A 26,973-nucleotide genomic window follows, 5' to 3' on the forward strand; every position below is an offset into this window, starting at 1 on the left:
CGGTATTTGACGGCTGCAAAGCCATTGAAAAATTATTTATAATTTATTTTACAAATTATAATTTTATGGGCCTTATTTACGGGCTATTTTTCGTGAAATTTCTAACTGCAATTGTAAAGCAGCTGAGTTGCCGTCTATATTGCACAATGTAGTGCAATATTTGTTGCAATCTCAGAATAGCGATGATATGGCAGTTGATGCACCCACACCGTTCTTTGTCTAGCGTAGTAGATGGTATTGTTGCACAAAACAGTATCGCTGGCAATATTGTGGAGCTATTTTTCGGAAAATATTATTTTTTACTCTATTCATGAACCTTATTAAACCTACATACTTTGTGACGGAATTATTAATAAACTAATTTATATAAATACAAAAACCTCACTGCAGAATGCGAGTAGCATATCTGCCAAGAAATATACCTAAGCAGTTACGTATAATAAGAAAAGCTAATAAATTTGTTCACAGTGAACACATCTTTACGCTGATGGATTTCCGCTGACTGAGCTACAACAGAACGCAAGAAACTAAAAACTAAATGAAACATTTTAAATTTCAACGTGTTTTAGTGTTGAAGGTGGATTTACACATTGCAATTTAAATGATGAGTGACGACTAGCATGGGAAAAAAGCAAACATAATATCCATACAACATAGGCACAATAGCGGCAAAAATAAATAAATAAAATCGAAGTGCCTGTAATGTCAAAATAACAGCTTTTTCTAAATGCATATGAAATTATATCCAGTACCTATAACAAAAAAAACAATTATTAAATTTTTTATCTGTCTGTCCGTTTGTTATTAAAAAACAGTTGAAATCTTCCACTTACAAACGCGAATGAAACCGCGGCGCGCAGCTTTTTAATAAAATGAGTTAATAGAGTAATTTTAGAAAACATTTAGTTTCAGTTGCATAGGGAACGGCGTGAAATGGATTTTTTGCTCCACAATTGTTGTGATTCAACGCTGAGTGGTGAGAATTACTTTGAAGTGCGGAGCGTCGGCTTGGATTAAAACTCTTCAGTGCTCAAAACTTTACTGCACTAAATGGTCCGTGGCTTTTATGTCAATTTTGATATTAAAGATACTTAGCATCAAGGTAACATGGTAATTATTTTTTTATTGTATTGTATTGTATATTTCTTTATATTTTAATAATAGCAAACGGGCATGCAATTTATCCACTGTCGCCCATGGATATCTGTAGTCAACCTCAGATAGGATTTGATTTCTAGAGGCGATCGCCCACAGATTCGTCAGTAGCCTGAGGAATAAGCTACAATCGTTCGGAAAAATATGTCCTCCACAGTGTTTCAACCAGAACACGGCAGCGCTTAACACTGCTTTTATTAGACAGAAATAGTGTGGCGGCCGTGTCGCCGGCGTCGTACCATAGCTATGCGTGCCGCATGCCGTTGTACACACCAGAGGATGTGGCGAGCTTATGCTCACCTGGGAGGAGCCCCATGGGGCAACGCTTAGAGGACTCCGGTTGCGTCCCCTGGAGATCCCGGAGTCCTCAACGCAGCGCCGAGGATGGCCACCGGGGGGTTTTAGTGCGGTAAGAATCCCACATAATCCCGTGTCACTCCCACGGCATAGGGTACCTTTTGTAGTTTCCCTTGTAAACAAATAAAATAAAATAAAAAAACGGTCTGCGGGTAACTCAAAAACGAAATTCTAGTGTGCCGCTTTGAGTGTTGAAAACATTACTGTTATTACAGTCTTAACGTAAAACAGATGGTCTTCATAAATTGTAATATTTATTATATTTTACGCTTGTCTGGCGCTTTCAAACATTTTCATGTTATGATATCTATAATTTTCATCATTACTTCACAAAACTAATTTTCGTAATTAATTTATTTAAAACTCACCACAATTGTTATAATTATAACATTGTTATAAATAATTGAATTTTAATGATACAAATCACGTTTATGTTTCATACTGCCTATTATCACGCAATAATCCCTTTAGCAAGGACATTCAGCATTCCTAATGACCATAAATCGTGTTCAGAACAAAGATTATTTATTCAGGCATCCAATTTATCCTTAGGGATGTCACCAAGCTCGCTAAGTGGTCATTTATTACTCGTTAGAGGCCACGTGGTTGTTGGTACCCTTTTTGTGACCCATTTGTGTGGGAACCCTGGAACTTAAACGTCCACGCTGCTCCAATGCGGATTAGTAGAGGATGAATGGTCAAACTTTATCAAATATGTTCACAAGCGAATCGAGCAGGAATATCTAATTTAACAAGGCATGCATATGCATAGTCAAAAGCAAAATCACAAAGACTTGTAGAGATGTAGTCGTAATGATAATTTGCATTCCTACGAAGCTCTGATTAACCCGATATTACAGTTACCACCCTTATAAAGGAACGACTCAAACTACCTTTATGGCTTCCAATAAGATTAAAAACTTACAGTTATAGAGCTTTTGGTGCCCTTTGAAGAAAGGTAAAAAAGAAATTAGCCGCTAACGGTCACCCATCCAACTTCCGACCGCGCCCAACGTTGCTTAATTTTTCTATTCAAATGAGATCTTTACATTCAAAAGCTATGCATGCCATCCACGTGCTAACGAATCTCAAATCTGGGGCAATTTCATCAGATAAAAAGGCCTTCCGAAGGCCTAATTAGCATACAATTAGCTGATCACACTCAATAACAATTAGTACTCAAACAATGACTCACAGATGCCTTCACAATGGTTCGTTTGGTTTTGTGTGCCGTTACTGAACTGTGAGCTCCGATAATACGCAGGGTCAATAGATTGAGTTCGTGGTTCGATGCCTAGGCGTAATATGCGTTTCGTGTAAACAGCTGGGTTAAATTAAGAACTTTTCCTATTTTCGTGTATATCTGGATTTTAGAATGTTTCTCTGCTTGTATCGATTAAATTTTCGTATCTATGCAAGAATAATTATTATGTATCTACATATATTACTAGACATGCTTATTGTATAAAAACAGGGCAAGTAGCGAATCAACTCCCGTGAAACCCTCTCCACTACGGTACTAATTTAACACGGTACATGGAAAAAAATCCGTGGAAAAAATATTTTTAACCAAATGAAAATGTAAGTTTGTTCGATTTCTTCTAAGACATAGATTTTTTATAGGTGTTCCTGTAATATTTAAGTAGTACAATATGTACAATACAAATTCCCCGATCCTAAACTAATAAACAAATTTACTCCTGATGACCCGCGTGACGGAGCGGTCACCATAGAGGTTTGACGCGCAGAGGGTTCCAGATTCGAACTCCGGCCAGACAGATTACTAAATGATGAATTTAGGTTTCTGTTTCTGGGTCTGGGTGTTTATGTATTTGTTGTGGATGTCAACAGCGCCCACGATACAGGGAATCCTAGTGTGTGGCTATGAGTGTAAAAAGCGTTCATTTTTTTTTAATTTCGTTTCAGATTTCCCTCCCTGAAGTTCGAACCCGAAACCCTTTGCGTATCAAACAGCGCCACAAAACAGTTACATATCCGCTAACTAGTATTTGTTCTAGCTGAGACTGTAGCTACTCGTAGTTCCAATGAGTGTTAGTTCAGCAGAATAACCTAGTTACAGCGTTTACATAAATAGCAGCGCCTAGCAATTAAACATGTTGCTAATCAAAACTTTATTGTTTTTGGAAATCAACATTTACTACAACAAAAATATCACCCATATCACAAATATACGTAATATGGGGTAAATTTTTTTATTCAAATGTTTTTTTAATTGAGCTAGCAAATGTGTATTCAGTTTTCTTGACGGTAAGTGGAAATTGCCTCCCATGGTCATCTGTAATTAACTCCATATATAACTGGGATTCTACACAGCCTTTTTTATAATATAGGAGTAGCAGACTAGCATGCAGTCCACCTGATGGTAAGTGGCTACTGCCGCCCATGGACATCTCTAATCAACCCCAGATAGATAGATTAGATATTCCTACTTGAGGTCGGCTACAGATGCGCCGCTACCCCTGAGGACTAAGCTGGAACGCCTCGGAAAAGTCTGTCTCCCTTACCACACCCTTCAAAACGGAACACAGCAGCGCCTAACACTGCTGTTATTAGGTAGAAATAGGTGTGGCGGTGGTGCCGCTGGAGTCGAACCACAAAAGGTTCTACCACCTTCAGAAAATCACGTCAGCCTATCACAAATACGTTGCCAGTCCTGACGACTATGTAAGATGTAAGTCATATGTATGTCAGACGACATCCACACTCTCTCACTGAAACGCCAGAACTACTTCAAGCTAGGAATGGACGAGGTGGTGGTACCTAAATAAACCATACTATTCCTACCGGCGCTAAATGATTAGGTAAAATTTTAGTTGTGTTTCCGGCCACCGGGGGGGTTTTAGTGCGGTAAAAATCCCACATAACCCGGCGTCACTCCCATGGCGTCGGGTACCTTTTGAAGGATTCCGGTTGAACGTCAACAAAAAAAAAGGTATTACAAGCAACAGATAATTGCTAATAAGTGGTCATTGCTGCCAATTAATTTGACCAAATGAAACAGGAGGTTTATTAAGTTTAATTACATATTATTATGTTATGTTTTTTTAAGCTATTGCATAGCTTTTATCGCGGGCTTTGAGCGCGGCGACCGAATCGAGAAATTCCGTAACGAAAATTCCTAACACTTTTAGTCGTCAACTTGAAAACAGATGGCAGTAATACACATTTTTTATAATCCGTGCGGAAATCTTAAAATTGCGTGAAGTATATTTCATATTCCCATTATAAAATTCAATTATATTACCACATTATCCAAATAATATGTTTTATCAACATAAGCTATGTTGAATTCTGGATTAATAAAATAACGTAAAAGAGTGTTTGTAATTTTTAAACGTACAATTACAACTGACAGACTTGACAGTACAAAATCAAAACGCCATCACGATTTATTATAAATATATAATTGTAATTGCATAAGTTGATAAAAAATGCTATGCAATAGCTTTACCGCGGCAGTCTCCGAGTGCCACACGTATTTTTTTCTATTATATTTAGTGGCAAAGTAAGATGCACTTTGCCTGATTGTAAGTGGTTACTCTCGCCTCGGTTACTTCTAAATAGGATTGAAATGTTATGCAGAAGCCAGTTATCATCAGGTGGACTGCACGCTCTGCTACTCCTATATTAACGCCAGCCACTAATACTTTGCCACCTTTGACAAAGACAGAACGCCTCTAATACCTTGCCACACGTATTTTTAGAGAGTTGTAGCTACACGTATAACATAATTGTATAAATGTAATACAATTTGTATAAATGTAGCTGTAAATATGTTTACAATTTACATAATTCTGTAGCAACGTCGGAGGCACGCCAAGGTACATGCCCGTGCACAAATGTTTGTGTAAACAGACCCAATTAAAAGGCACGTACAGTTGCGGTCAGCAACTAGTTGATGAATATATTACGGGTAGGTTAAACCCGTGTTGGTCAACCACGCTGAGTTCTAGGTTTGAGCCTGGCTAAACATTGAGGTAATGATTTTTTCGGGAACTGAGTGTCCGTGTAATTGCTTTTTATAAAAAATAATGCAACTGCAAGTATTGTAAGTTATAGTTATTTTCGTAAAAAATAATAAGTTTAAAAACAAGATTTTAATGACGCCAATTTATTTTCCATATTCTTCATAGAAAACCCTTTCATTTACAACCTATACTACGAAGGACGGGGATGCATAAAAATAATTAATCCCTCATACTGCTGCATCCGTCATAATCATAGGATTTAGATTGTAGTCACTAATTTAATAGCATTGTCATCTACTTCAATAAATGCATTGCATATAAGGATCGGGAACTTACAAGATTTGATACTCACATTAATGAACGAACAAAGCAAGTTTAATAAATGCTTGTAAAAACTAATACTAAGCAAGCAAAACCGCATGCGTTAGCTAACAAAAATTTTGAATTTGTTCACTATTTATTACAATTTTTCGGCCCCACGCATCGCTATTCGTTTTTGTACACAAGCGTTTGGGTAAACAGTTCTAATTAACAGGTAAGTAAAGTCGGCGAGGAAATGTTTACGGTTTTTTGTTATCCCAACATACATATTTGGGCTTGGATTTGCGTGAAATTGTTTACGTTGTTTACGCTTGCGGTCGTCACGATTAACGCGAGCTTTTAACTTTGAGTTCATTCGTTTATTTCTTAAAAGCTTATTTTTACACATTTTACTAAGCTTTACTAAAATTGTTCATTTTTAGTTATGGGAACGAATACAAATAAATAAAAGTGGATTATTCGTAAGTCTCTTTTTAAAATTTGCAGTATTAAAAATAAGTTGTTTTGTGTTTTTATCTTTTAAAATTGTACTATTTTTTTGGAAAATTTTACTTTGAATACGTTTTTTAAGCAATAGTATGATTATATTTGTTTTAAAATATGGGAATGAATAAAAATAAATTTAATTGGCTTTAAATAACTTTTTTTACTTGTTATCTTTGCATTTTCTATTAAGTATTATAACCTATGTAACATGTAAAGATAGTTTGTTTCTCACATCTCTATATGTTTGAGCTTGAGTTTGAAAATAGGTTCAAATTCCAGAACTTATTTTAATACTTCATGGGCTTGATACGAGTAATAAGATACTGCTTTATTGGTGCAGTATTTTTATATCGTGATAGAATATAAAAATATTATAGTTTTGTGGTTATTGCCGACCATGAGCATTTTTAATCTCCTCTAAAGATGCAAATGCACACGTATGAAGTTTCTTATATGGTATATGAATATATGGAAAATCTTAATAAATTATATTTATTTCATTTGATTTGATTGATTTAAAATAAATTTTATTTGAAGTGGATCACAGAGGTGCGTCAGTCCTTAAGAAGAACTTAATGGTTAAACGCCCTACATTGATATATCTGGCTCACCGCACACTTCAAAGCAGAAAACAGCAGCGCTGCACTGTTGTTTTAAGAAAAAAATAGGCGTGGCGGTGGTCCCGCCGTCTTCAACTAACCACTAACCTAAGACATTGACCGGCGATATATATCTTACATATAAGTAATTTAATATTTATCTATATAATTTAATAAGAATAAAATTAAAAAAGTATTCGCATTTCAGTAATCGATAGGTCACTACAACTATAGGAAATTATTAATAAATTGCTATATTGTGTGTATATAAATAAAAATGAGAATAAACACATTTCAAAATTTAAATATTATCAGAAAACTTTTCAAAGTTTGTTCAAAATCTCGCGCTGTTAACTGAAGTATACTACATTTAAGTGGCTTTGATGCAAAGTTATGCAAAATAAATCTTGTACATATGTACGATATATTAAGATATATTCGATAAATTTATTGCAATTATTTCAACTTGAAAACTAACCCTTACTTAAAGCTTACCAGATCGTCATAGTAGTTAGCGATGTGTGAGTAGATGAGCGAGTCGTAATCCATTGTCACACACACTTACACAAGTGACACTCAAACACTCGAAAAAGATTTTTTCAAGTCACTAACAATTTTCCGGCTCGCCTTGCCGTCGATTTAAGACGCATTGGCCGAGTAACGTCTGACGTATACTACCGCCTGTAAAGCTAAAATAAGACCAAATTTTAAACACAAATCTTGTACGCTGTGTCGGATATAGAGCTGCTGTTACCACCTTCGTTTGTTTGCTTTGTGAATCAGTTGGTGTATTCGTGTGTTCTATCAGTAATAATGGAAGTTGTTTTAGGGTGAGACTATTTTAAAAGATTTAGCAGTACTAGCTACTAAGTTGGTATAATGGTAATCTTCCTGGCATCGTCAACATGTGGGTAAATGACGTTTAAAATTATCAGTGTTCGATTCCCGGATACGTGGTAATATGAAATAATAATTAACATGTCGATTTTAGATTTTGTCATAGTTGTATTTGTGTATGCAATGATACCAATAAGAATGAAATGGTAGTATACATATATAATATATATAACAGGAAACGGGTTTTTAATCATTTATTTTCTATGACAATGACGTCATAGTACAAATTTGTAAAACGTTTTTAAGTTTCTAAAATGTAATTATTAGTATATATAACAAATTTAAAGGTTATTTGTTGGTTACATGTAATTAAATCACACAAAAACATCATTTACGCACAACAACTCCTCTCTATATAAATACCATTCTTACGTTAGAAGAGGAAGCGATGTACGGCGTATGCTCGGCTCATGAGCGAGTTACTACAAACATTTTATGTTAGTTTGTTTTATAATTTCTCGGTAACTTTTACCTATTAATATTTTAAAGGTAGAGATAACGTCTCAAAGAGGATTTAAGCCAGACACGTTGGTCTTATTTTGTTTTAAACGTGTATTTGAATTTGAATATAATTTTGTTTTTAGTTTGTACGAAATGTGCTTATTATTTTGGCTGTAGAATTTTCTTGCCTTTTAAAACGGAAAGTAGTACTTAGGGATAATCACGCATGTGTTGTTAATCCAAATGGGTTTACAGACTATTCCGATCTCCTGCAATCTTAAGTCCCCCTTTCATTAAAATATTATCCTGGGACATAAGGCATTAATTATTCTATTGATTGCACCGTGTTTATTGTTTTTTGACTTTCTATTCATTTTTCTGTAAGATATATGTAGTAGCAAACGAGCATAAAATCCACGTAATGACAAATGGTAATTGACCATTCACGACCTAGTGAAGCGCCTACTCCTTTACTCCTTCAATCTCATACAAAACAAAATACGATATAGCTTTCATATAGCACTAATACTATCGTAATTAAAAATATTTTAGACCAAACATAATGGTTTACAGAGTTTTCCAATCTATAAAATTATATCCGATTTTCAAATTATTTTACTATAAGTAACTAATAACCTATTATCAAAAATTCAAATCGAATACATCCTGCAAATCCTGCATGAGTAATAGACTCCAAATCTGCCTGGATCGATGAGATAAAACCAAACTCAGCTGGATGGAAGCCAATGTCACCTGCGTTCTATTGAAAAAGGAAAATTGAACAAATCTGAATTGTGGGCACACTGACACATCCTAATGGATAAGATTCAGTTTCCGAACGTGTGACGCAGGCATTTGGCTAGCGTGCAGGTGCTTTAAAAAATTGGTAACATGGTGGAGTAGGCAGCTTAAATCTATTTGTATATCTGTATCCATTTCAAGTTTTCACGTATATTTCAAAAATATATGCATATTTGTAAGCATAATTTGCTGTTTTTTGTTATTTAGGAAACGAGTAAACATTAAAACAGACCTATTGGCTACCATCACCTGAGCGATAGTTAAGAAATCTACCCATACGTCGCTTGAACTACTGAAAAGTTGCTTAAGTACTTGGGCTTTTTTTAAATATTATTCGAAAAATCTGTCCACATTCGATTGTTTATGCGTCTGTAAATAAATAAGCTACTAAAGATGCGTCGACTTACATTAGGCAGTGGCGTTAAATACTATGTAATCTCTCAAGCTACCTGTTACTCAATCGAAACCAAAAACACCCAGACCAGAAATGGAAATTTATCATTTATGTTTTCTGATCGAACTTGTAACCCTCTTCTATGTCCTTACCACTAAGCCACACCACCCGTCTACTGTTCTACTATTAAATATTTAAAAGTGCCATATAAAAGTGCGAGTTTAATTTATTCTCTATCTTATTTGATACAGACGGTCTTTTCAAAACATTATTTTCAAAAACCCCCGGCGCTTCCGCTTACTGGAATCATTTAAGGCTACTTTTACCGCCCTTTTAATGTTTTGTATTTTTAACTCCCGCGGAGAATGAGGCCATCGTAATGGTCGTGATTTGCGTTTTATATTTTCACAAAGTATTGCCTGTGGCTTTGTTCATGTCGACGACTTAACTTTTTTATAATATAACGGTCTCTACACTCACAGCCCCACACTAGGATCCCAGATTCGTGTTTGCCATGAACACACACAGAGACAAATACACAAACACCGAGATCCAGAAACAGAAACCTAAATTCATCATTTAGATATTTGTCTGGCCGGGGATTGGACCCTGGACCTTCTGCGCGTCAGACAGGTTGACATTTGAAATCAACCACGATAAGATTAGATTACTACCTCAAATATACCACAGATGCGTTGTTACCCTTGAGGGCTAAGTAAGAACGCTTCAGATAAGTATGTCTCTATAATCCCCGAAACAAACCGAAATGCGTTACGTTTAGTAACATGTAATTTAAACCTCAAACAAAAATATATTAAGATTACATTACACTTTACAAAAATCTAGTTATATTTGTACTTTAGGTACTACATGTTTTAAACAATGCTCTAAACAATTTTCAAACATTTAAAATCATATTCAAACCAATTCCCCGCACTATCCTACCAAAACCGAGATTAAGTTGCACAAAATTGCCTACAACTTGGCACGGGCCGGGAATTGAAAAATGTAAATGGTAACTGCCTTGACGATAATTCAGTTAAGTACTGGAAACTATCCAGTAGCAACAGGTCATGCGTGGAGCATGGATATATCTAGTTTTTGTTACATTAGTGGATGACTTGTATAAAATGTGTTCTACACGCGCGGAACTTTAGTTATACTTTGATGAGGCACAAATGTAGTTTCATTCATTATTATATGCCTGTTAGTAATAATGAATCCTAGCCAATTGTTGTCTCCAAAAATGAAACAAAAATGAATTCAAGTATGTAAATGGTAACTGCCTTGACGATAATTCACTTAATTACTGGAATCTACCCAGTAGCAACAAGTCATTCGTGGAGCATGGATATATTTTGGTTTTGTAACATTAGGGTATGACTTGCATAAAAACCGTACTATACGCATGGTACGAGTAGTTCAAATACACATTGACGAGGCACAAATATAGTTTTATTCATTTATTATATGCCTGTTAGTAATGATGAATCCTAGCCAATTGTTGTCTCCAAAAATGAAACAAAAATGAATTCAAGTATGTAAATGGTAACTGCCTTGACGATAATTCACTTAATTACTGGAAACTATCCAGTAGCAACAGGTCATGCGTGGAGCATGGATATATCTAGCTAGGTTTTGTAACATTAGTTATGACTTGTATAAAAACTGTTTAGCAGGCGTTGGCTACACGTTGACGAGGCAAAAATGTAGTTTCATTCATTTATTTCATACTTATGAGTAATAATTAAACCTAGCCAATTTTTGTCTCCAATAACTCAACAAAATATCATTCTTTTTGATTTGATTGAATTGATTTGATTCTATGGTAGCCAATAAGATCAAGATATAAGATATTGATTAAGATCGATTTAATATTATTATGAACCAAAGATATTTTTCATAAATTCATTAACTAAGCCTTTGAAGGGAAAAATGTTTCCGTGCTGCTTCATACATAGTCAATATCTTTATCATATTTGTCAATTTGTTTTATTTGGTTTATTATATGTTTATTTAAATACTTAACAACGACGTACGCAACTGTTATATTCATATGAATAATTTACTCTATAAATTAATAATATCTGAACATATGTAGTTTAAAATTGAAATAATCTGTGGTCTTCAGTCTTAAAATTGATGTTCAAGTATCAAGAATAATCATTAAGGATTTTTTTTGGCAGACCGGCATACTATTTTAAATTTATCAGACAAATAAATTATTTTACGAATAAAACTTAACCGCAGTTTAAGCTACGCAAAATTGCCTACACACTTGGCACGGGCGGCTGAAAACTGAAAAATGTTAATGTTAACTGCAACGATTCTTCGACGATAATTCACTTAAGTACTGGAAACCATCCAGTAGGGCTAGGCAACAGGTCGTGTGTCGTGTCGTGCATATATATTATTTTTTATAATGGATATTTCTCACATTTTTACTATAATTACTCCTGCGTGATCAAATAAAGTAAGAATGCTATCTCCACCATAGCTACTCCGAGGTCCGCTACAAAATGTTGCTTAAGGATTGAGGGTTAAGTTGGATGATACGCTATATTACCACGCCATATGTTGAAGGTGGTAGAACCGTTTGTGGTTCGATTCCGGCGGCACCATCGCCATACCTATTTCTACCTAATAACAGCAGTGTTAGGCGCTGCTGTGTTCCGATTTGAAGGGTGTGGTAAGGGAGACAGACTTTTCCGAGGCGTTCCAGCTTAGTCCTCAGGGGTAGCGGCGCATCAGTGGCCGACCTTAGGAGGGAATATCTAATTCTATCTGGGGTTGATAACAGATGTCCATGGGCAGCAGTAGCCACGTACCATCAGGTGGACTGTATGCTCGTCTGCTACTCCTGTATTATAAAAAAAAATTACCACATGATTCGGCCCAGAATACAGCAAAATACTTTAAAAGATCTCGTGTTGTGTAAGGCGAAAATTTTACCAATTAGAAAGTAATATAATAGCCGGTTTGGGTTTTGTGTGCTTGTGTATCCATGCGTGTACAACGTGGCTAAAGATACAGAAAATCCAGACGTGAAGCTATGATGAATTGTATGTAGGATGTTGAAAAAATAAATAATACTGGATAGAAAAGGATATTTTAATACAGCTGTAGAATATTCAGAGAGCAAACCCTATACCAATCTTTAGGGGATTCACTCGTACTGTACGTGTTTGTGTGGATAAAAAATCAAAAACGTTGTGGGTTTGTCAAACCGCCAACAAATGACAAAACGGACGTTGCGGCTTGGGGAATGTTTGTCAAGCGGTCGGCGAATGTTATTTAACGGTTGCCGATTAAGGCGTTATAAATGGAGGGTGATGTGTTGAGTATACCTGCCATACATTATAATTTAATTATGGTTTATATCAAAAAAGTGTCTGTTGATGTGTGTGATAATAATTGTAACTGCAAATAAAATGTCATTTGTTATCCATTTTTTTTTTATTTTCATAGCCTACGTGTAACGCGATACCTACGAATGTCCTATAATATTAAGAAGTACATAATATATTTACAAAATAATTATGTTATCAAACGTAATGTTAAAAAATAAAAATTAGAATAATCAATATACCTGCCATTTGCAAATGCTTATCTTAATAATGAGAATAAGCGCATATTTTTATATCTACTATTTATTATTTTCATAAATCCTAATACTAGATTTATTGCAAGACCTATACAGCATTTTATGTATAAAGAAACGTAATTTTAGTACTTAATTAGCCTACAATTCTGTTATAATTATTACAAAGTAACGCGACATCGCTTGGGGAATGTTTGTCATCCGGTAATGAGATGTTATTGCGAATGAGGCCATGTAGCCCGCTAGCGAAAAGTTGTAATAAACGCTGAAATCTGGCGGTTAATGTTACTAGACCATATACTTAACTTTTAATAATTCATGGAATAATAACGCGACAATGTCATTTTTTTTATTTTGTCCATAAATTAAAATAAGCGCTCCGTATAGCCAAATCTTAATAAACGCATTAAAGGTATGTTTTCTGAGCGTAGGTATTCTCTCACGAGGAAAACAATAATTATAATGACTATTATCGGGTTAATCGTAGACTTTACATGCCTTTTAGAAGATTGTAGAGAAATTACAAGAATGAAGTTTTTCCAATATAGCACATTATTATGATAATCAATTTCTACCATAACGTTAAAAAATCTAACAAACGAATAGAAAAAGTCCGCAGGACTAAACGCGGATCACTAATCCATTTGTTCAAAACATTTATTTAGGAATAAACCCAATATCCAACGTACAAGTCTGAAATTCGCCACAGACCTACCAAACCACAACATTGGTGTAACTATTAAAAAGTAACAACACGTCAATGCCGCTTGGGGAACGCTTGTCATGCGGTAATGAGATGTTATGGCGAATGGGGTAACTCGCCAGCAATTAAGTTGTAATGAATGTACAGGGCGTCGAAATCTGACGGGATATGATTAAGAAATTGTTTACTTAGGCCCTAATTTTGTCGGTATTATTGAAACTGGCGGGTTTGTTATAATTTTCTAAATGCCCATAATTGTAGGGACCATTTGTTCATAGGGGACGGGTTAAAGAATAATAGCGTCGATCTATTATGTCGGATAATACATTTAACCACAATAATATGAGTATTATATGAATAATGTTTTTAAAATTATTACAATGATTACAGCTATTTATAATAGGTTTTCTAATTATTTTTTTATAATAATTGTTATCGCTTTACTGCTATGATTACCTTTAACTGTTTATTGTAACAACTTTACAAACAATAGGATGATAAAACACGCATAGCTCATAATAACTCATCAGTCATGTTCATGAGAATCTTTGATATCCTACTAGACAATAGAAATCAAACGTTTCAAATGTTCATTTTCAAATAACATGACTAGCCAAACCACCGAGTTTTGTATTTTATCACCGCATGTGTTATATATTTTTTGTTTTTCTATAATCCCAAACACGTACACGTAGGCTGTGTAAATCCTCTAGAGATCAGTCGTGAAAAATATGCGAACAGAATTTTGGAAGACCACGAGGTACAATATGATAAAAAATTCAGAACGCAAATCTTAAAACACACCCATTTAAATGCCATAAAGTATGTAAGTAAATATACTTATTATATGGTGAGATCACTAGAAATATAATCTTAATTTACAGAGAAGTGCTTGTTGTCTACCAATTAGGCCTTTGGATGACATATTTATGTGAAAAGTTCAAATTTATTTCTTAGATGTAAGTATAAAATTCCATTTCATTTGTTTCGACTCTCAAGTAATAACCCAGTTGCTACGACAAAAATAATTTATTTAATCTATAAACATCCTAAAATTTGCTCGATGGCATTTTTATTTTTATGACTTTTATTTTTTAAACGAATAAAATTGTTTAATTTCAACAATTTCAAAATCCCCCATTAATTGAAAAGTTTTATTCTCAATGAATTCACAACACATTTGTTCGTTATTGTATTCTCGGGTAACATGTTCGGTTTTGTCACGATCATTCCATAATCCAAAACACGTATTACTAGCGGTGACTGAGCGAATCCTCTGGAGATCGACCGCGGAAAATATGCGCACCGAATTTCCCTATGAAATATTCCACCTCACCCTCTTCCGTTAATCCCAGGTTAGTGAGGGCGCGCTACCTATAAATTGGTTTGTTATTCCCACTCGACGGTACGCGGTGTTTTCAATGCCTTTCACAGCGCTGTTTGCTTTTGATTACATTTATCTGCGTACTGTGTTGAAACGGAACGGACGGCTCTCGCTAGAGGTTGGTTTGAAATTTTAGAGAGATTTTTCGGTATCCGCTCCGGCCGGTTTTAATTTGACTATGTGTTTTTCTACCAAAGAATTCCGCTTTGTTGTCTTTGTTAAGAGGTATGTTGAATTTTTATTTTTTCTGTCCACAAAGTGTGAAATGCTTCTACAGCATTTATTGATTAAAGACCAATAACAATTGCGGTGGTAATAGGGGTTTTACATGAAGACTTAAATTATTATTATAATACACTTTTAATTTTTATTTAATGATATTGTATAATGTAAACACGTTACGATGGTTTTTTAATCTTTATTTTTGAATTTTGAAGTCACTCTTCCTTTATTATTAGATTATTGTATGAAATTGAATTATTTAACAATTGTAGCTAATGAAATAATCCTCATCTGTATCAAATGTTCATAGACGTAAACTCTTGCTTAAGAATAGCTACAGAAGCGTTGCTATGCCCGTAAAGACTTAAGTTCAAACACCTAACGTAAGACTATGTCTAGCCATACTGGTAAAATAAATCAGAATAAATCCTTAAAACTGAAGTTACCCCCGCTTTTATTTGCTACTATAAGCAAGAAATATGTGTGGCAGTAGCGTAACCGTGGTTGAATATGGGTTCCACAATCCTTGTTTTCATAACCTTGAAACAGACATGACAGAACACGTCACCCATAACTTAATTTTATAATCTACATCTTTTTGTACATGCAATAACGCCTTTATCGCCTTAATTGTAGCTGAGATCACACTTAGTTCTCTTTTGTGCCGCTACAATCCAGCGTTTTGTACTGTTGTCAAGCACAACCGTTTGAGTTGCGCTTTCATTAGTCGCTACTATGCGAGCGAAGTCAATTTTACCTCACACATTAACCCGACTCTTTGTTTATTCAACACTATATCTTCTGCAATAACATTAATACACATTTACTTTACTATAAAATATCTGAAAATCAAGGTGTCGTATTCTGTCCAATTACGGTGCTGTATTTGGGTCGAGTTGGTGATTAAATTCGACAGTCAAAAAGTACACCAATTCGAGGAAATGTAAAAATTTGGTACTATTAAATATTGGCAATCAAAATAAATTCAATTTATTTTTTGTTTTCACCCAAGTTTTTACAGATTTTTACAATCTAAAAAAATCGTCGCTGAATAAAATGTATTGTTAGCTTTTCAAGGTATAATTTAGGTCCAAAATTTAGGCCAAAACGAAACCCATTAAAACAGTACCGGAAAGGAACGATAGTGCGGTAGGCACTATCGCTCCGTCTATCTCTGGAGCATGCGGAACGGATCGCCGTGCATCGTTGTCGACGAAAAATGTTATCACAATGATTTACTAGCTGCTTACTGCTATACCGAAATGTATAGAGCCTTCCAAATTTTTACTCAGTTTGTGGTGTTTTATGTATAATCATAAATAATTTAGCCCCTATTTCATTTGGTGGAGAATATTATCTAGCAAAAGTTGTATCTAACAGTATTACGATTAGTATAATCGGTTATGTAGCAAAATATAATTAAAACTTGAAGCAGTTATTTAAATTTCTTAATATAACATTTCATTTTCATTATGTACTCATTATCTTAATATATATCTTTATAATAAAGCTTCGATGCAATTGTAATTATATATTGTGCTAGGAGAAAATGTAATTAAATTAAGAATTAAGCTTCCTTATAAACGTATTCCACAAAACTTGAATTGGCGTAGATTGGACTCTAAAAACAAATTACAATACAAAATCTCGAAAAATCACAACAATCATATCTACGACACTTTGATAAGAACCGTATGCTAAGAGATAGACAATAAAGATAGACCCTAACATCATAAGGCAGCTAGCGGTAAAGCTACAGAACGCATACAGAACACAGGGTCCTACCTGGAAACCGTCACGTAAGACTAATCCACTATATCTCCATGCTCTGAATTTTAAACTCTGCCTAAATAAGGGTGTTCTAACATTCACGTAATGAGGCGAATTTGGTACAAGCCTGCAGAGTGCCACTTTGACGTATGGTAATTTTGACACGTCTGACCCAACTGGAATTAGCCGCACCTGATCCGGCCAAAATTTTTTAAATATTTATAACGTTGAGCTGTGACTAGATTTGGTGAAAGTAAAGGATTATGTTCGTAATGAAATGTACGGTTTTGGTTGTGAATGTGCCTGTGAAATGAATTTGGATTGCGATAGGACTAAATTGTGACTCAGTATATGACTAAGGGATGAGTTGTGATTTCAATGCCTTAATTTATTTATACAGGGAACATAAATTGTATGTTCCCTGTTATAAAGATAAAGTTTCGACATCAGTGAGAAATCAAGAAAGAAAGCTTATGCTTATTACGTCGATTTTTTATAAGAGCTTTGCGGGAAAGTTAAAAGACGAAGTTATATTTACTTTCATATAAATAAGCAAGTTTTGGATAGCAAAAAATATTTAACAAATATTAAAAAAAAATCAAACAAAATATGCAGATCATAACCATAGAAGCTGGCTTGTAAAATGTGTAGTTAAAAGGAAACTATTCCCCAATATCATACTAGCGATACAAAAAACACGTAAGAAAAAAAAAACAAAATACGACTAACCCCACGATACAAATATCAGATTTTTAATTTCTGATCCCATTCTAATCTTCACATAAAGTCATAATCGTGAATACCGGCCTACGCACTGAATATAAATTGTGTCATTTCGCAAAACCCTAATGGAAAAGCAGATTAAATAATTCAGCCGTAAGAAATTTTGAGCCCATAACGGCTTTCATAAATAATGAGGTTGGCACATAGGGCGAGAGCGTGTCCACATTAAGCTCGTGTTGAATTTTGCGAACCTTCCTTTCGATACATTTTTGGTTGAAAGGAACGAGTGTGGGGTTAAGTACTCGTAACAACGTGTTCGATAAAATAAAATTTTGTTCATTTACTCGACTACGGAGAGTAATGTTCGAGTGTATGTATGAATGTATGTCTCATTCTCTGATACGTCGTGTACCCCAACCGCCGTGAGGGATTCTAACATAAAAATTTCGTTGAAGTCCTCTAAATTATGGGAGTGACATAAATAATATTTTTAATCAAGGGTTAAGAGTTTTTTTTTTATGTTTTATAATTATCTAGATACACAAGTCTCACACACATCAGTACTGGTTTAATTAGCAAAATATTCCGTGTATATATTATTTTTCACTCCGTATAACATATCGAAGTAGAGGGCGCCACAATACTAGTAGTGAGTGAACTACCTTCAATATTTTCGTCGTTATTTTCAGAACTTACTTACCCCTTGAGATTATACCGTTTGACAATTAAATATAACACTGACAAATTTCAAATGACGAACATGGACAAGAAAAATAGCAAAATAGCTAAGCGATAAAAAATATTCAAAACGCTTTTACAAGTTTTAAGCTGGACATTTATAAGCTGGCCGTGTAGCTTACACAGGGTTGGGTGCGTTTACGATGATACAGTCATTACGCCGAAATCGTTTTATGCCCTCAAAATAAAATTACTTCAGCACGTCGAGAATACAGAGTAGTTAATTTTACGTCTGAATTAAATTTCGTAAGGCACAATTAGTTTATTCCGCTATTTCGTACGGTTATCGCGTTTTTATGGTACATTTGAAATATTACTTTTGTTGACCACGCGAACAAAAATTTTCTGCAAATTCTCATTGAATTGAATTTTGATGACCGAATCCTTAGTTTACTACTGAGTCACTTCACTAACTGCCTTAAATATTATTTAAAATCGAATCTAAATCTATCAATTTTTTTTCCGTCAAATATCGGAATTTGACAAATGTAAGTTGCTAGAATGGTACGTATTGCAGAATTTACCTACTTGTAAAAGAACAATATTTTTTTATTCAGTTTGCGTGACGTTTTACGGCTTAGTATATAGTTGGTTCACGGATGGTAAAACATATTATTATGACTGACTCAAATTATTTTGATAAAAATACTTATATGAAAAAAATCTTAAAGTAGGGAATCTTTACTATTAGTTGTAATATTTATGCTATATATAGACTTTAAGTAACTAAGAAAAAAAATGAAATCTTTTTTCACCGCTTCAAAAGTTAATTTCCGAGGACAACTGAATCACAAACAGACTTTATCATGTTTAAAACTTACTACTAAAATTTACTAAGTAGTTCAAATTTACAATCGAACTGCGCGCCGTTTGGCACTGCCACTGCTACTACATCTAATACAGTGTTCCGGAGTCGATTCCCGGCGGAAGCAAATGTGTGTTTACATAAAGTTATTTGTTTTCGATTTGGCTGTGTTCGCGTTAAATTTGTGTTTCTATTTTGATCCATGCCAGGTAGTTTCAGAACAAATGCGAAAACACACTGGTGATATTTTACTTATGGTACGTTAACATTTATGGCCACAATGCTGCGAAAACCTATTGCAGGTATGGGAAAGTTTTTTGAATTACGACAATTGTCAACTTTTTACTGTCCCACTCCTGGGCACGAGTCTTCTTTTAGAGTGAGTAGAATTATGCTATAGTTGACGCACTGATATTTCTGTTATTATCCACATCTCTGGTTAAAAAGCGTTTAGACCGTGTACAGTCGACTTGAAAAATTTAGAATGATAGCGTCTGAAGCCACAGAACGCAAATTAGGAGTGGCCTATGTTTAAGAGTCTTAACAGTAGAATATTCTAGGGCATATTTACATTTTGGAAGAATGAAGCATTTTATACCGACCGTACAATAGTATTTAATTGTTATGTCTTGACGCTTGACGCATCACCTGAATAAGAACTTTCTACTTCCCAATTATGCGTATAATAAAGAAATTACTTTAAAAATCATATTCCCATTACAGAATCAGAAAACGTGACCGAATCCGATAAACTGTTTCGTTGCGAGTCACCGGATAATTATCTTCCGTAAGTTGATATTAACAGTCGGCTGAAATAATTGAACTTTTTCGATTGCATTACGTCGAAATGATTGATGGGGCCAATAAACATTCCGCTGACTACATCCACCTGAGTCTACGGCAAATTGACCGAATATAAGCTGAAATATTTATGAGGGAAAATGTTACAGATTTACAGGTATCGGATGGGCGATAAAGCATTGTGTAAAAGAATTTCCGGTTGGTGATATTAATTATTTTACAGGCTTTTTTTATAAAATTGAAGTAATCGAACTTTAGGGCCACCTGCGGGAGAGTGGCGAATAATATTGGTAAGGGTTGCTGTATTCTGCTGTTGTATTAGGTTTGTCTTCTGGGGTAGCAACGCATCTATGACCGGCTTTAGGTAGTACACTAATCCTATTTGGGGTTGATTACAAATGTTCACGGGCGGGTGTTCCTATCAGACGGACATATTACTAAAAAGAAAAAAAAGTTATTAATATTTAAAACAGTTCTTAAAGTCCCTCTTATTAAGTCCAAAATTGCGACTCAACTCAACTCAAAACTGTCCAAGTTTTAATCAAGTTCGAATAAGATTGAAGTTGTCTCTGAAAACCTATAATTTCATAAAGAAAAATCATAAAATAAATAAATTGTACCTCGTAATATGCGGAATATGCGTTTTATTTAAAAAAAAATAACTCACCCCAGGTAGTGTCCGTTTTTCATGGAGGGCGTTTTGAGCGTTTGACGCACTTTCTGGATTGAAGTATGTCAGGAAAGCACATCCTGTGGACAAAAAATAATTATTATTAGCACACAGGTTCTATAATTCTTAAATACAGTAGTAATAGAAGGTGGTAGAACCCTTCGTGGTTCAACTCCGGTGGCACCACCGCCACACCTATTTCTAATAACAGCAGTGTTAGGCGCTGCTGTGTTACGGTTTGAAGGGTGTGGTAAGGGAGACAGACTTTTCTGAGGCATTCCAACTTAGACCTCAGGGGTACCGGCGCATCTGTGGCCGACCTCAGTTAGGAATATCCAATCCTGTCTGGGGTTGATTACAGATGTCCATGGGCGGCAGTAGCCGCTTACCATCAGGTGGACTGCGTGCTCGTCTGCTAATCCTATATTATAAATATATATATATATATATATATATATATATATATATATATATATATATATATATATATATATATATATATATATATATATATATATATATATATATATATATATATATATACTTCCTAGAATTGAAGTTTCCACGTTTGGATACCGTGACATAAATACTACCGACATTATGCATAATATGCAACATTATACTAAAGTCCATTCAGATAATCTGACTGAACATCGAATTCAAAATCCGCCGCGTGACACCGCGTACATACTTAGCTTTCATATGTTTATAATATGTTTCATATGTTTTTATATGATTGTTACGTACACTACACCGGTAATTTAAAGTAAATAAAATTTAGTCGAAGTTAAAAACCAATATTTAATTCAGAATAACCTATATAATGAACATCCTTTTCAAGTTCATTCCATACCATTACCTAATATTAGAAGTACCATATATATTTGACGACTTATAAAACTTGGTAGACATTGACACCTTTTACAAATTTCATTTCACCAGCTGACGCTGAAAAGCTTAACATCTCAAAAGTTTTAAACGTGTTCTTTACATTTTTATTTTTGAAAGACGATTATAGAGTCTGAAGTTTGCCGCGTTTGTTCTTATTAAGAACTTCAAAGAAATGAACGACTAAATATAGTTTGGTATAATTAACTCATTTGTTCCTTTTAGATTGGTTGTTCTTCGTGTCTTTATTCATCGTTATAGTAAGATTATACAAAGTGAATAAGATTTTAAATGTGACATTTATGTGATGAAATAGTAATTGTGTTATGTACCCGCACATATTGTAAAGTGATATGTAAATAAATAATTCAGATACGACGTCAGTAATTAAAAAATATATTTTTGATCTATACCCCGTTATTGAATCTGGAACTCACCCTACTAGATGAAGATTAGAGCACACTCTGCCAGTCTGCTTTATGGAAGGTTGTGATATGCTGGACTAAATATTTCGCATTCTAGTAGAGGACACGTGTCCGTCTTTAACATGTTATTTTATATATTTATACAACATATTTTATTACTTATTATATTTATATAACAACCATTCGTATTCATATTTAAAGATAATAATTATGTAGATAGTTCAAATATTTCTCACATATATCGTATGTACAATTACATTCATTTCAATTAATGTAATAGGTCTCAACCAATTCAATCGCTTTAATTTTATCGAAGAAACATTGACGAATAAAATAACACCATGTAGACAGTTGTAACACCTTGTACATGATGTCGATGTTTACCTTAAGGGTATCATACATAACAACCTGGAATCGGCCTAAGCTCATGATTTTTACGTGACATATTGTAAGATGTGGGAAGACCTCGATACCTTTTCCTCGATAGCTTAGTCACGATTTTGTTTAAAAATTACCTTTTTTTATAATTGGTATAGTAGTTTTTATTTATTTTTTACATCCCTAATTGTCAAGCATTTTCTACAGCTGATTCCTGTTAGATACATCTAACAGGAAGTGTACCTAAATGGTAACTACTGTTACAATATGTAACAGTAGTTACAATTGTAACAGTAGTATGTAATAACATACAATAAGTATATCAAATACTCAACTAAAATATCTTACATGAAAATCACCACCTGAACTACACACATATATGAGGTAGAAGAACTATGAAGAGTTCTACGATCCGAATGCACATTACCAAATAGGGTGACACCCTAAACCAGAGCTGGCGGCCATCTTGGATCGCTAACGGGTTCATTTCCTGCGCCTATACATTTCCGTTTCATTGGACGCTGCCAACTCATATTTTTTCAGTTAACACAAATACTCGAACCGCCGGAACAAATGGAGCGGTTAGGCGAATTAAAACAACTTTAAAATCTCGATACAGTGTAGGAAAAAGGGTGTAACCGAGAAAAGTCTGTATGTTTTGCGATGTGGGGAAATTTCATTTTTAGAAGCAAAGAGCTGAAGAGGTTTGTACTTTAAGAGTTGAATTTATTTTTAGTTTATTCGCTTCTTCTACATAACGAAACACCTTGTAAAGAGGTGGTAGTTGTATTGACATTCAAAAAGTGCTCCGTAAAGAATCTGTTTTGAATGAAAAAAAAAATGATTTGATTATACTCTTTAACATTAAGATATAAGCCATATTATGTCTTGTATCGGGTGTCGCTCCCGTCTTGTCAATATATATTCTATACAGAAAATGCAACAATTGACTACTTGTTCTTCAAGTCAATGGTCAAGAAGCAATGATTGCTGGACACAGGATTAGTTTAAATGGAACACAAGCTTTAGATGGATCGATAAGATCGTGTGCTATAGGAGGCGTTACAAATATAATGATAAACTTACAGACTCAAAACATAAAACTAAATTCATAATTTAGATATTTAGCTGGCTAAATTGCCTTAAAAACTTCAGAAGCCATTGTTGTAAAACGTATCCTTATAAAAATAAAATAAAAGTTATAAAATAATAAGCAAATAATCCAAGCAAGCTTAAATTTTAATAGTTAAATTTAGTTTCACAGTCAGGCAATATTTTAAAGCTTTAAACCTAACCAGGTAGCCGGTAGGCGTGGCAGGCAGACGGGTCAGATAACAAGGAAATAAAACCGGCTGGCAAATTAGTGGCCGTGGTCGATGCAAATTCGACCGGGTTGCGTAAATTAGCAACAAACAACCACCGTTTTCAGTTACCTAAAAGAACTGGGGCTTCCCATTGAAATGCTAATATTTCCTGGTGAAAAATGTTTTTAAATGTTAGGTTCACTCGAAAGGAAGGATTGTAATTTTATGATCGTGTACCTTTTGCATTCCAGAAAAATCCCTTTTTTACAATATAGAGGTAGCAAACGACCCCGTTTATTATTTTGGACAGTGTACCAGATATTGTCTCCTGTCGCCTATGGACGGTGGTGGATGGATGGTGAAGCGGTCGTACCGCCGGAGTCGAACCACAGACGGTTTCAGCACCTTCAAATTCTATCATCTCTCTTCTGTTCAATGGGTAATTACTGCAAGAAGTATTTCAATACTATTTGCTAAGGATAACTAATATCTCTGGGGAGTAGTAACTATCATCAAGAGACCTGCAGTCTCATTAGTTACTTCAAGTACATAAAACGAACTCGGCTGTGACATTCCAAACAATTTGTTCCTCCCAGATTGTCTGAAAAATCTGAATAACACAGCAAGAGTCAAATTCCTATGTTAATTCCGTTTCTGTTTTTCGGTATCAATTCCAGCGCTGTTTGCGCTAAATCGCAGTCCGAAACAGCCAGTATTAAAGCAGATTACGCCGGCTTAGATAACAGCGGCCAGGAAATAAAACCCGCAGCTAATTAGTGGTCGATTCGATTTCGACCAGCGATTTAGCGACGTAGGCATTCCAAAATTCCGTGCCTATTTGTATCTTTGTTTGGATATTCGTCTACGTGTTATAGCATAGTGGAGTATGATTCAAGACTTATTCGTTTGTAGGGATAGGTCCATGCTCCACAGCTCTACAAAAATCTTTCAACCAAAAAATAAACTTAGCAATTTAAGAACATTGAAGAATTATATTTTTAGTTATAAATTACGCAGGCGGTTATTAAAACCATTCATTGTTAAAATTCCACACGTATTAGTTTGGTTAATTAATAGACAAGTCATCTGTTCGTATAGTCGATGTTAAAATTACCTCGTAAAAGAGAGATGATACTTCATTCATTTATTAAAATAAACTCACGTAAAAATACAAACGACCACAGATCCAAACATAAAAATAAGTATCTTAACTCAGACTACAAACACGAACACAAGTAATACTTTGACCACTTTATATCCAAAGTCATACAGTCATGAGTAATGTTGAAAATGAGCACGGATGCATAAAATAGTTTATTGATTGTGATCGCGATGCATTTCCATTCGAGATAATGCGAATGTTTCAATGGACGGTAAACGGCAAATTGAAGATGATTGATCACCTCTGCATGTGCCAGCAGTGATTCATACATTTACGAAGAATTTATTTGTTTTATTAAGTAACTTCATTTGATTATTGGATAATACTTTAGTCTTCGATGGAAACAGGAGTACGGGGCATGGCTTGCCACGATGATCAGTTGATTACTAGAAATCAGCCGAGAATTGATGACTTCAATGGGCTCCAAATTGGTTTGAATGAAACTTCTTAGGAAAGGACTGCCCAATGTGCATGAAAGATTAATTTCTTTTGTTGTAAACATTGTTTGTTTTTCAAATTGAAGCGCTATAGCAGCCTGCAATTCATATGAAAATAAGCCCTCACTATCACCTTTAGCACGTCTTTATCAAACTGCAATCAATAGGCCTATCTGTGATGGGTAAAAGATGCGTTGCTATCCTTTAGGACAAGATCGCAAATCGGTGCAAATCGATCGGTGCAAATCGTCTTTTCTTCGTTAACTGGCATTTAATTTATTTTTCAGGAGGAATAGCGCATATATCATGCTGCAGAACTGTCTTTTACATGAATAAAGCTTTTTTTGGACGCAGGAGACCGTCAGCTGGACTGTATGCTATTGCAACCTTAATTTCATAAAAAAAATATATGTGTTACATATTATAACCGACATGAATGTAGGCTCGTTTGGAGTACTCACGCCGCGAGGTGCAGTCGAGTGTGCATTCATTGCTATCGTGTTCCGTTTCAATTGAATAATGAAATGGAAAAAATATTTTTTATGTTGGCAGATACTTTTAAATAACCAGCAAAAAATCTCTTGAAAGCCCAAATTTTGATAGTTTGCCAAAATACATTTTTTTAAGTTCATAAAATAATAAAAATAAAATATTTTGAAAATTAATGAATGACTTCATATAGACTGGATCGTAAATAGGCTATTATTGTGGCTCTACTGAGCTGGAAGTATTATAACCATAAAGTTACCGAATATATTGCTCAAGTTAGTGAAATACTTGCCGAAACATCAGTTTTGCCGGGTAATATTACAATTTAATAATGTAAAATTATAATTTACATAATATTGTTTTTTATTTTGTTGTTGGCAAGCCGCGTTCAATGTCTACCGGCCTAGATTACAAAGTGTGGCACATAATATGATTATTTTAACAAGATGTCCAGTAAATTGTAAATATTATAAGACAACTTGAAAATATAAAAGTGTTCCAAGTTACTATTTTTTCGGAATTAAAAACACTGAATGAATCCCGAAACCTTAACTACGTATTACATCATAACAAAATCTTGATATTATTATGACGAAGACAAGACAAGATTTTCCACATCCTGAAACATCCTCATATTTCGTAGCACCGAAGTATTTAATAGAATCAAGGTTCAATCAAGACGCCCGGGCCTCTCAAAGACATGGTGACGTTAAGTCGAGACCCAGCGGAATATAGTTATCGCCGAATTAATTACATGCTCTCCTCTACTCTCACTTTCGCTTTACATCGTCTGTAGTATTTTTAGGGTTCGGTAGAATTGTTGCTAGTGGTGTATGCTAGTAGCTTTGATAAGTAAAATAGAAAGATTCTTCACCGCCTTGAAATTGGATGATGCCACAAAACGCGATTTGACAATTATTTTTTGAATTCTTGACAAATAAAATACATTTTTAGAGAAATTGTAAGTATAAATAACTAATACTACGTAATAAATAAATATTTCAAACATTTTTGGGACATTTTAGCACGGATA

At 34.5% G+C, this 26,973-nt stretch overlaps 1 protein-coding gene across 1 annotated transcript in view; it reads right to left on the reverse strand.

The window, feature by feature from the left end:
• bru3 (CUGBP Elav-like family member bruno 3) overlaps positions 1-26,973 on the reverse strand; it is a 711,140-nt gene that overhangs the window by 607,461 nt on the left and 76,706 nt on the right. Inside the window, exon 2 of the mRNA XM_073082429.1 lies at positions 20,855-20,937. Coding sequence (XP_072938530.1) covers positions 20,855-20,937 — 83 coding nt within the window. The remainder of the gene's footprint in view (positions 1-20,854; positions 20,938-26,973) is intronic.

Source organism: Epargyreus clarus, unplaced genomic scaffold (assembly GCF_041222505.1).
Source record: "Epargyreus clarus isolate Ecla_fem2 unplaced genomic scaffold, WU_Ecla_fem_2.2 ptg000018l, whole genome shotgun sequence".
Classification (NCBI taxonomy): domain Eukaryota; kingdom Metazoa; phylum Arthropoda; class Insecta; order Lepidoptera; family Hesperiidae; genus Epargyreus; species Epargyreus clarus.